The 12,219-nt window shown below is 41.5% G+C and overlaps 1 protein-coding gene across 4 annotated transcripts in view; it reads right to left on the minus strand.

Annotated features, from left to right (window-relative positions):
• dclk1a (doublecortin-like kinase 1a) overlaps nt 1–12,219 on the minus strand; it is a 47,659-nt gene that overhangs the window by 11,692 nt on the left and 23,748 nt on the right. For all 4 annotated transcript variants that reach the window (XM_085420748.1, XM_085420752.1, XM_085420749.1 and 1 more), the window contains one exon: nt 5,122–5,216. In XM_085420748.1, coding sequence (XP_085276874.1) covers nt 5,122–5,216 — 95 coding nt within the window. The remainder of the gene's footprint in view (nt 1–5,121; nt 5,217–12,219) is intronic.

Below are 12,219 nucleotides of genomic sequence, written 5' to 3' on the forward strand. Positions count from 1 at the left end.
AGAACAGCAGCTTCCAGTGTAGAGACGGTAGCCTATATATGGGCACTTCCTGTCTGCGGGCTGAGAGATAGGTTCAGCCTTCTATGAAATTTGAGTCTCTCGTTTCTGTGTGGAAAACGATGAGACAGATGGGGTGACAGACAGAGTGGGAAACACAGAGAAAGACAGAGAGAGGGAGAGAGGGAGAGAGGTGGAGTGATGAAGCAGCAGAGAAATGTATGGAGTCTGGTCTGGCTGATATTGATCATGAGATTTGGCAGGAACTGTCTTGTTATTGTTAGACACTCCAGCTTTCTCCCTGTTGCACAATACACTATTCCTAGCTCTACATCTCTACACCTTTTCTGTAACTATGACTCACAACGACACTGACAAACCTTTTACATCATGACTGGAGCCACTGCTCTTCAGACCTGCGAGGGCAACACTCAGCAACTGCATACTGATCAGCTCATAAATAGGAATTAAACAGGATGTCCACAGTTGACCTTAAATGTGGAGCATCATCTCAGAAGTAGGTTTGCAGCAGAAAGAAAGAATCATTCATTCCGTGGCTGGAAAGGAAATCTGTCAACTGTAGAGCCGAGCATTAAAAATGCACCACACATTTACATAACCAACTTAAGCGTAATGCCAGCTTTGTCCTTCATGCCTCTGTTTGAATCTGATTACAGCACACATAGCGAGGCTTTCTTGGTCTCTGCCCCTCAGGCTGCCAGAGCCAGACCTCTTATTTTTGCTTTCCCTGTCAGGCAATATCCAGCAGAAGCAAGATTTATTAGTGTTTACTTTGGTGGTAAAAATCTAATAAGATTTGATGCTAATGGGACTTTTTTCCTTCTTGTTGTTCCTCAAGAACACAGGGTACGGGAGACGGACAGAAAACATAATCTACTTGACTTTCATGAAAAGATCAAAACCATTTGGGGGATTCTGTCTTTCTGCTCTGCCAGTTGGACACAGTGAAGGTTCCTAATCACAATCCATATGGACTCCAATCCCAGGAAATCACAGAAACGTGATTAAATACTTCAGGGAAAATTAAAGAAGGGAAGAAGGGGAGATTTAGGCTGCCCCGCCCATATATTTATGAAATTGAGAGTAAAAGCAGTGAGCAATGAAAGATAACTGCTCCTCTGAGACTGTTTGTGTTGTAATAGCTGTTCTGCTCTGATGAATGCCCACAGCAGGCAGGTTTAACAAAGGAGAAGCACTGATAAATGTGCTACAGAAGAAAATCGCCATCCCCACGGCTGTACTGATGGAACATGAGGAACATGAGTGACGGTGTCGAGTTAAGAGAATAAAGACCACGAAATGAAAATGAAATGACAATGAATTTAATGAGGACGTCAACAAATGAAAATGAACACATTTAGCAAACAAAAACAAAAATGAGCCAAAAAGAGAGAGCAGCATCGCACGATGGAACCACGACAACATGTCGATAATTGACATGTTTACAAAAATCCGCATTAATGGAAAGAGCCAAAATTATCATCAAGCCTTTTTAGATGCGAGTGCTATTTGAATCATTAGTGAGTAATTTGGATAACTGATGTTTTTCTGTGGTTGTTGTTTTTGTGCGTGTGACAAACAAACAAAAGACAAAAAATGATTCTTGAAAAAAAGGCAAAAAACACTCTTCCGGGTCAGTCCACCGTGTGATGCGGCCGGTCTCTTTGACAGTCACAGAAACAAGCCAACTAATGACATCAAACACAACACATAATAAGAAATATATTACAACCAAAAATAACAAATACAATCTTCAGCAACAATACACTCGTGGGAATGAGATGAGACATTTATAAGAAGTTCACGATGCGCACTTTCTGCTTCAGTCGGCACTCTTCCTTTCACACATACTCGCACACAAATAATTTCAAAATGAATCACCCGACACATAACATGAACGCTGAGAATGAGAGACGGAGCATGCAATTCAACAGATTACGGATGTGAATGGATGAACGGTGAGAGGAGGATGAAGGTGATACTACAGATAACAATTAGCACTCTGTTTCTCTTAGACTCTCCTAAATGCATCACAGCTGCTGCGACACAGACCTGTTAGTGTCGCCTTCGATCTGTCACTCTCTCCTCTTAATGCATTGTCTTTTTTTGTATGTTTATTTGTTTTCACACCAAATGGAGCGGACAGACTGCGAAGAGCGCTGACCTCGGTGGCACATTGAATTATGCCTCAGAGCTGATATTGACAGAAAACACTGTTGTGGGTGCGTGCCTGTGTGGAATAATGTGTCTATAGATCTTATATGAAAATAAAACTAATACGGAAATTTAGGATGCTCTCAGTGCTTTCACTGAGGCAAGCGGCCTTGAAAAGCTCATAAGAAGTGCAAAGTGGAAGGGCGGGGGGACGGCGGGCAGGGGGACGATTTTGTGAATGACTTTCATGCGTCGCTTGACAATTAGTAAAAATGGGTCACAGAGAGCATCAAATTTGCAAAATGTGTGAGTGTGCATGAAGCTGCTGTGCACAAATTTTCTGTACAAAAGTGTTCCACTGAAGTGTGCACGAACATGAAAGTTACTGTGCATGCACCTTCTTCTGAAGACGTGTGCATGCAATGGTGCAATGCTATGTTTGTAGTCTCTGCTTGGGGAAATAGGTTGTGATGGTCCTAGATGTGCTAGCAACCTACTTCAAGCAGCAAAGTGCCTCTAAGTGTTTAAATGCATGGTCCAGCGAGGTGAACTGTTAAATACAGCACTCGCAGTAGGTCACTGAGCCCCTGTGGCTGCTTAGGAAATAGATTTTTCATTCTTTTATTTGTTATATTTAACTTGCATTTTACCACCTAAACCTCATATCTGTGTTATTTTAGCCACTCTAAGCCTCAGATTGCTCTTCAGGGTTGGTAATGTTACTTGCTAGTTTTAAAGGGGTGCAGAGTTGTAATTATTCGTGCGGGTTTACACGCAAATCACAAAGAAGGAGAGGAGGAAATGTGCAAATTAGGGTCTTGGACTTATTGCCTCCTTCTCAAAGAAGATTAAATAACATCTATAAGAGAGATGATGGAATATAATTTCTCCCCATGAGGTTAATACCCTTTGATATGGGGAGGCGAGAGGGAGGGGGTGGGTGTGAGAATGACTGGGAAACGACTGTAAAAGAGAAATTAGAAGGTGTCGGGGAGGGAAGGGACAGGGACAGGGAGGAAATCTGTAACAGGGTAGATAGAAGAAGTAAGAAGTGGAGAGGAGAATTACATCGTAACATGGCTGAAGAGCGTGGAGCTGCAGAGTGGAAGGAAGAGATAATGGCCTGTGAGGCTTCTTCCCCTCCTTACAGCAGTCAAGCCATCGCGGGCTTGCTGCAGAGGCTGGAATAATCCCTCTTTGAGAAACAGACACTCAACTGGAATGTAACTGCTGCAACAGTGAGCTCTGAAATGGGCTAGAAAAGAAGGTTTAAGGAGGTTACGAAAACCAAAGGATAGGTGGTGTGTTTGCGTTTATAGCACTGGATTTTCATATTGTGGAAGAGGCAGAAAGTGGGCGGGGTCATTTTCTACAATGACTGCCCCACATTTATTTAACCAGAGCAAAGAACATAGAAAGGGAGGTAGAGCTTATAAATGTGCGCACGAGCCAGAACATTTCCTCTCAACACTGTAAACTATAATGACCCAGTTCCATAATTCAGATGAATGTGGAAGCCCTGTTATAGCTACAGCTCATAGCTGATCTGTTATCCTGGGTTACCTTCAGATTGCGTCAATATAACTTCTCACTGATGGATTCAGACTCTCTGCCATTCATCTATGTTTCCCGATTCACGGAAAATAGCACAGGAAAACCCAAGGAATGGACTCTTTAACCTACGCTGACTGAGGATACGGTCATGCATGAACACACACACGCACACACACGCACACACATACTTATATAAAAGGTAATGACCCCCTCTGCTTTCCTCCCATAAAATCCGCCTGTGTAAATAAATAGTTGCAACATACATCATAGCTGCATCCCTGCAGTCAGGCAGAACGTGCAGTGAGTTTCAATCAGTGTGCATTAGAAACACACGAAACCTGCGAGTAGAAGCCTATGTGGATACACATGTATCTGTATTTCGGTATTCTAGAGGCTGAGGTGAACTGAGCTAGCGAGTGTTTGTTTAGGAGGGAGAAGACACTAAAACAGCAGTCGGCTTAAGCGCAAATTTAAGAGATGCTGTCAGAAAGCTGAGTGATTGGGATTGGAGCTGTTCTTAAAAGCTCACCCACATCACTGTCAAAGACTGGATTAACAAATACTTTGATATAAGCATCTACACACACGCGCGCGCACAGTGTACACGAAGTCGAGATATTTAATTCGAAGTTTTCCCTTTGAGTTGCATGCTCCTGCTCTGCACAGCAGTAATTTTATTTGTTAGCTACAGAAAACAGACTGCTATTAAGGTACTTTAACAGGCATACATGACAAAAAAGGGCTTAAATAATCAAATAGACTAGTATAAAATGTATTTCTACATCATTTACACAACTCGACATGTACAAAATAATGTGACTTGATTAAAAAAACAAAAGAAATTCTATATCAGAAGTGTGTACTGATTGCATCTTTTTGCTGAAAGATGGTCAAATGCAATGCAATGCCCAGCAGGTGAAGAAGGATGCAATCCAATTTCTGGAAATTAAAAACACACTGCAGACTGGGGCAGACTGCCAATCAGCCAGTCTCATCTTTATATCAGATACTGCACAATTTACCGACTAGCAGATCAGGTGATCTCAACAGGTCGGTGTTAACGTTATTCAGTGCTGAGCCACCAAAGGCAGACAGAGTTCTTTATGAGGGACAGAATATGTGCTATAATATCCAAATGAAATGAACATTTGCCTTGCTGGAAGCCCAGAGCAGCACTGGGTGAGGTCTGAAATACTAAAGATGCTGGGAAGTTGTACTTTCTTCATAATCTAGTGATTCTAAGATGTAGTCGGCCTATGCTCAGTCCCGGCTTTGTCCATTTCCTGAGAAAATAGAATAATTGTGTTATAAGTTTTGTGATTTGGAGTCACTAAATGCTACGGGCTGACTCTTAGTGCGTGCTTTGCGAGCGTGCTCGTGTATTCCCATTCTTACCCTGCGTCGGCTAAGGCTGCCTGGACTGGTTGGGGAGGGGCTGGGAGATTTTCCCGAATGAGGAGTTGACAGCTGACTGGCCGGCGTCCCGTTCACTGGAGGGAGAAAAGAAAGGAGAGAAAAAACGGAGCAGGATGGATGAGAGTGGAGCGACCACTTTAAAAAACAAACAAACAAAAAAAAACACATAAATATTGTAATAGATGACTCCTTAAATGAAAATGCCTATTTTTTTAGAACAGCTATATTAGTGTCTAGCAACAGCCTACACTTCCGCCCTCAGCATCTCTCCATTAACATGAATGAGGCAGAGGAAGAGGAGAGCAAGGGAGAGAGTGAGGGAGAAAGATAAAGAAGAGCACCGAAGTCCACACTAGTTTTTTTTTCTTTTTTCAGTCTAACAAAACAATCATCGCCATCATCATCATCATTATCATCATTAAAACATAAAAAAATAAAGAAACCCTTCTCCTAAAGCTCTTCATTGATGAAATTCAACATCACGGCGTTACGCACACAGGCAGACACTCCTCCTGGTTACACAACAAAAGCATTAACATTTTAACGGCAGCTCTCACTGACCTCTTACCAGAAAAATCCCTACACGACACTTTACAAAGTCAGCAGCTTGGCATGTGTTGCGGTGACACGGCGGACACAATCAGAGGTGTCCAAAAATGATCCGATCCAGGGACAATTAAAGTTTTACGTTACCCGGGGAAATGGTATTATAAAAGCTGCATGCATTACAGGGGTTTATTTTCTGGATGGGATGGTTTCCTACCTTCCACTTCCAGCATGATGAAAAGCACAGTGATAATCCAAAATGGGATAAAGAGAGGAGGAGGAAGAACAGCACCTTTGTACTCGCTCCGTCCGAGTGTGATAATAAACTGTGGTGAATGGGAGAGACGGAGCAGGGCTGTAGTGTACTACACAGAGAGGCGGAGAGGCTGCTTGCGCAAACTCTGACGCGCACCAGTGAGCAGAGACAGAGAGAGAGAGAGAGAGAGAGAGAGAGAGAGAGAGAGAGAGAGAGAGGAGGGGGGTGTAGTACAAAAAAATAACATCTATATTTTAAATATCTATCCACTGGCCTCCTTGCTTGTATGAGACAAGCTGAGAAAGGGGCGGATTAGAACTGATAATATAACTAATGCAGTAGATATAGATCCAACCAAGGAGGCTGTAATGCTCAGGAGCAGCCTGTCCTACTTTAAGAGCTTTACACTTCCTCGTGGAAACATCCTCAGGAAAAATCAAGAACAATAATTCTTCTATTTATTAGAAGTCTCACCCAAAGCAGCAGCCATTGCACCAGCGTCCTCTGCATGTCTTTAGGTTTTATCATTCCTCAAGTTACATGGCCAAACTAGAGGATACTGCAAACAAGATTCACCCAGACCTACTGGAGCTATTTTCTAATTTTGGCTGTAAATGAAAAAAATAAAATCTCATCCTTCAGGAAGCATTTGAATTTTCTCTCTAGCCCAGACTGGTTGAGGAGTTACAGCAAGGTGACACACAGATGATGAAATCTCTTTCTATCAGTGTTCAGCTAGCAGTGCCTTATGAATGCCTTGTGCTACTATGATACATTAAATATCTCCGTAAAGCTCGTCTTATCTACTTTCAGAAACCGTTTGAGTTTTGTCTCAACAATAACAGGATTATGGTCATTTAAAAAGTGCTTGTAAAATGGGCCCACCTTAGGCTAAATGTTGAAACAACTCCACCACAAAAGCTCTGGAAGACTTTCTGGTAAGACCAGTTAATGGAGAAGTTTGTGGTTGTGATACACAGGCAGGTTTTTTCTCCCAGTATGTGTCGCCAGGTTGTAAAGCGAACGGTTCCAAATGAATTCAGTGTAACTTGTTTTCTTTCTAGGTTCATTTTTCCAGCGTGACTCAACATTCACACATGAGGAGATCCACTGTTGGAGTAAGGATACCAATTTGGCCACAATGCAGCCACAAAAAGACGCTGTTTTTCAGCTTCTTTCACACCTACTGTGTTAAATGCAGCAAGTGTTATGCTTAGAAAAAAACAACAACAATAATAATAATATTAATGACAAGTGAGCTGGGCTAGTATCGAAGATTGAAAAGCACCTCGTGTGCTCCTGTCTCCTGCTGAGTGATGCCCTGATTGATGCACTGGCTGCATATTATGTAAGACTCTTGAAAAAAGAAATAAAAACACAGCCTCAGAGTGAATGTGAAGTATATCCAGGAGATCTGTCACTGCTATTGACGAGCAGTGTGACAGTACAATGTTCATTGTTTAAATAACCCATTACACGGAGCCGACGTAAAGCCTGCGAGTTAATTAAAGTGTTTTCGGTTCCTAAGTAGAAAACAAGACAGCACCGTTCTTCATCTGGGAACTGTAAATTTCTGTGACAGAGCGGACCAAGTATAGACCAACACTGCCTTTCCTCAAGTCGAGACATTAATGCGTCTAAAAATTCAATTTAATCCACACAAGCATAAAATAATGCCTGCTCAATTATGGTACCCAGCAGCAACACATTCAGCTATTACAAGCTGTATGGGTAAACAAGCACAGTGGTTTAAAACTGTTATTTAATAATGTCAGTATAAGAGAAAAATGTGTGATCTTGATTTTCTACATTGTCATCGGCTCACATCCTCCTCCATATGAGGAATTTGGAAGCTTGTGTGTATCCAGCCTTTATTCTTAGATCCAAATATGCACACTCTGTTCTAAAAATTGAATATTTTCAGCATATTTGAGCAAATTCTATAGATAAAATCATGCATGAAGGCAGGTTTTGGGACAACACAGTGAAACATTACAAATTCTCATATGACTCAATTCTCAATTCTCAAATGACATAACAGAAGTCAATAAAAGCACCAGAGCAGCTCTGTTTCATAACACCAAAGCTGCCTGAAAGGATGTGTCCTTATGCATTTAGTGCTGTTGTTTTGTATTTGTTGCATCCCCTCTGCTCAAAGTACATTCGGGCCTTTCATGATTGGATTTTTCCGAGCAAGAGATGTGTTGAAGGCTGCAGACATCATGTGTTCACAGTTCAGAAGCTGCCGCTGCCAGCAGGGAATCCTCTCGAGACACCCTGCATTTATTTTTGGGTCAGCTGCCCCAAACACTTCAGCGTGAAGTCTCTCCATTCACGAGGAGCCGCTTATGACGGAAAGCACGAGGTGAGACGCCGAGGCAGCGAGAGAGCGATTCTTCCTGACTACATCTGCACTTCTCAGTTAATTTTAGCTGACATGAGGCATTCGAGGAGAGCCGGGGGACAGATGGTAAAATGGAGGGGAGGGGAAGGAGAAACTATGTATGAGTGCAAAATGTTTTCTCACTTTATTTTGGGTTTGTGTGCTTGTGACATCATCTCAGAGCGACGCTCGAGTGACAATGTCAGCCTGAGAAGCAACAATCTGCCGACACACAACCAAAAGACTAATGCTAAATACGACCACCGTCAATACGAAAGGGGAACGAGGCAGCATCCAAGCGACGCATTAAAATTGCAAGGTTGAATAATTTTAAATGGAATTTGTAACATAACATTTAATTTTCCTTCACTTTGATGCCTTCTCGTTAATTTCAAATTATTCTATTTCTGTGCAATTATGATTCATCGGCGAGACAGAGCATGATTCACCTAACAAACATTCAGCACACAAGTCTCTGAGCTTTGATGTTCTTCGGTACGTACAAGGACGGAGAGTTAAACTTCATCTGTGCTGGGAAGCGGGACGAGAAGTTGTTTGTTCTGCATTGATTCAGCATATTTCTCAGAAGGCTTTCTGTTCATGAAAGAGACCAAAGACAACGTGTTTTTCTAGTCTGATAAAGGAACGCAAAGGCTGCACCATCCTTTTTTTGCTCCATCACATATCCAACATAAATCCGATACTCGACAGAGATGCTTTTACATATATTCCATTCACTTTTGTGTGTTGCAGTTTATATGGAGTATAATCTCACTGTGAGCAATACACAACTGTGACTGCTTTGTTGATCACTATACAAGCGCTGTTTATCACAAATCCTTAGTGTGAACCTTTTAGATCTAATGCTTATTAAAAATAGAATGATTTTTTTGAATAGCTGCTTTCTTCTGAAAACACAGTAAAATTGTTAAAAAGTTAGGGATTAGTCAAGAAAGCGTTTTTTCAGAGTGAACCAGACTCGTGGTAAATAGACCGATTCTTATATAGAGCTTCTCTACTCTACCGGAGCACTTAAAGTATTTTATACAACATGCCTCATTCACATAAACACTTTCTTCTATGCTTAAGTTCTTTCTTTCTAACATTCACACACATTCATACTCATAGCAACTTGGGGTTAGTATCTTGCATATTTGGCATGCAGACTGGAGCAGCCAGGGATTCTTATCAGTAGATGACCTGCTCCACATACTGCACAGCAGGTCTGTAGAGTAGCTCTACCTAATCGTTTGCTGCCTATTCCCACCACACAAGTCACATAACTTCTCCATCCATCCATTACCTTCTGATTATCTAAAGTTGATAAGATGACAAGACAAACCAGATGTGGTACATAATCTCTCCAGTGAGTTTTGGGTGTCCTCCCAGTGAGGGGTGCCTGGAAAACCTCTAATGGGAATTGCCCAGGAGGCATCCTAACCACCTTCTTTCAGCATGGAAGAGCTTGGAGCTTTTCCCCGTGTTTTTTTTTTTGTTTGGTTGGGGTTTTTTTATACAGTCTCCTTAATGCCCAGATGTGTCTGGGATGCAAGGAACAAAAGCAAATACAGGAAAAAGGTGCTGTGTCCTGGACTATTGGAGTACACTGAACATTTGCATTTGTTTCACAGTTAGCTGTTAGCTGGTGTAGACTTTTGCACATCTATAGTATCTTGCCGCGTCTCAGAATGCAAAGCACACGGGGTTATAGTTTTTTTTTTTAGCTATAACTTACAACATACACCTGGTAGCTGGTTGGGATCCTGATTGGATGAGGTTCACACCAAAAACCAACCACTCTGGAGTTCATTTAGAAACGCAACGAGACCAACTCCTCCAAAAGTCTTGCGATCACTGCGTCGACACACCTGCACAAGCGAACCGCACAAAGTCAGAAAACTAAACACCACACCTGTGCCTTATGTGGATACATTTTAAAAGCTCTGATTTCAGTTTGATTCTCCCGATCGCATTCTTTGTCTCCGTATGAGTGTGCGGTTGTCTATAGCTCGCTTGTTTTGCTTTTCTGTGCCTCTTTAGTGGTGTCCAGGTCTACCCTGCAAACGTGCAGAATGAGGAGCAGCCAGACACACACAAAGAACACCAGGTGGTGCTTAGCAGCACACGTGTTGTGTTACGTGCACTCACTATCTGGCTTTCACTACCTTGCAGATAATTCTCGCCTCACATCTGCTCTGTGCAGCTCCTCAGGTCCAGCTTATTATATGTGATCAAGAATTTTATGTCTGTGTTGGCTGAAGGGAAAATTAATGTGGGAATTCAAGGCTGCTTTTTCAGCACACCCAAAGACCCGGAGCAAGGTTAAAAACTATAGGAGATCGTCATCATGCACTGACATCATGGATGAAAAATAACACTTCTACTGTCTGCCAAGAGTCTTTCTGATGTCGAAGTCTTATTTCCACTGTGAAGATGTCCATCCATAACTAACAGCAATATGATCACACAGTGATTTTTGAGTAATTTGTTGCATTTTAACTCTGAGGATTTATTCAACTTTAACTAATACGTTGCCGCACACAGGACTACAATGGAGAAAATTAGCCTTGGCTTTCAAGTGAATGTAACTGTCCAAAATGTGATGTCTTTTATGATGTTTATTTGAAAGACCTAACTCTAATTTGTGTCCTGATATCAGGAGGCTGTGAACTCAAAGCTCAGGAATAGCAGGTTACTGCTCAAAATGTCTCTATTTTGAGAAAATGTGTTGATGATGTAAGATCACATGCTCCCCAGATCTCAGTTTTTGTTATATTTATTCTAATTTAGGACTAAGAATAAGCTTCACGGCTAATTAATCTGTTAATTTCTCTCTTGATTTACTGATTAAATGCTTGTAGTCTATAATTACCCAAAATACTCAAAATTTCCAAAAATCCCAAGTTGACATCTGTAAATAGCAGTCCAATAACCATAACGTGTCCGATCAGAATGATATAAAACAGAGTAAAGAAACACTTGTGATCAAATATTTCAGCAGTAGTAATACTTAAACCTGCAAATTGCACATAGCAAGAGGAGACGGCACACACTGGGAAACTGCACCACTGAACTTGCCTTTAACGCAACACTTTAGATGTAAATAAAGTTTGTAAATAAATACATTGTCTTTATTTTCATTACCAGTGATGAGACCTGATCACAGTAACGCCTATCAAATGTCATTGGACATTGACACAGTCCCCCATTTTCAGACGCTCAAAAGTAATTGAACAAAATAACATGATTTTAAATATAAAGACTGTTTTCAGTGCTTAGATGAAAATCGTGAGTGCCTGAAGTCTAGAAACCACAGATATCACCAAATGCTGTGTTTTCTTTAGACCTTTACATCATCTTCAGATGTGTTTTTGTGGGTCTCTCTGTCTTCAGTTTTTCTTCAGTAACTGAAAAGCATGCTCTCAAGTCTGAGCAGAGTACAGCCCTGTACGCCTTATCACAGTCCATCTGCTATCATTTCTACCAGCAGTCACATCATCGACACACACTAGTAAACTGGTTTCACTGGCAGACATCCATGCTCATGCCATAACACTGACTCCACCATGTTTGGCAGATACTGTGGATCAGATCATGAGCTATTGTTCTCCTTCTCTTACTTTTCTCCTCCCCAAAGTTCATTTTGGTTTCATCTGTCCAAAGAATTTGCTTCAGAAGTGTGCAGGCTGTTTTGGATGTTTTCTGGCAAAGCCTAACGTGGATGGATGTCTTGCTCTTGAGCCAAACCAGTAGTTTGCACAAGTGTCTGTTTATATTTTTGAAGGTGTCTTTTGATTGTTGACCTTGACAATGATACTGCTATCTCCCCAAGAGTGTTGGTCTTGACTTGGCTTGATGTTATGAAGTTGTTTTTCTTTGGGAACATATTCTC

Source organism: Rhamphochromis longiceps, linkage group LG10 (assembly GCF_057381845.1).
Source record: "Rhamphochromis longiceps isolate RC_006_pf linkage group LG10, R_longiceps_female_GT1.1, whole genome shotgun sequence".
In the NCBI taxonomy this organism is placed as follows: Eukaryota; Metazoa; Chordata; class Actinopteri; order Cichliformes; family Cichlidae; genus Rhamphochromis; species Rhamphochromis longiceps.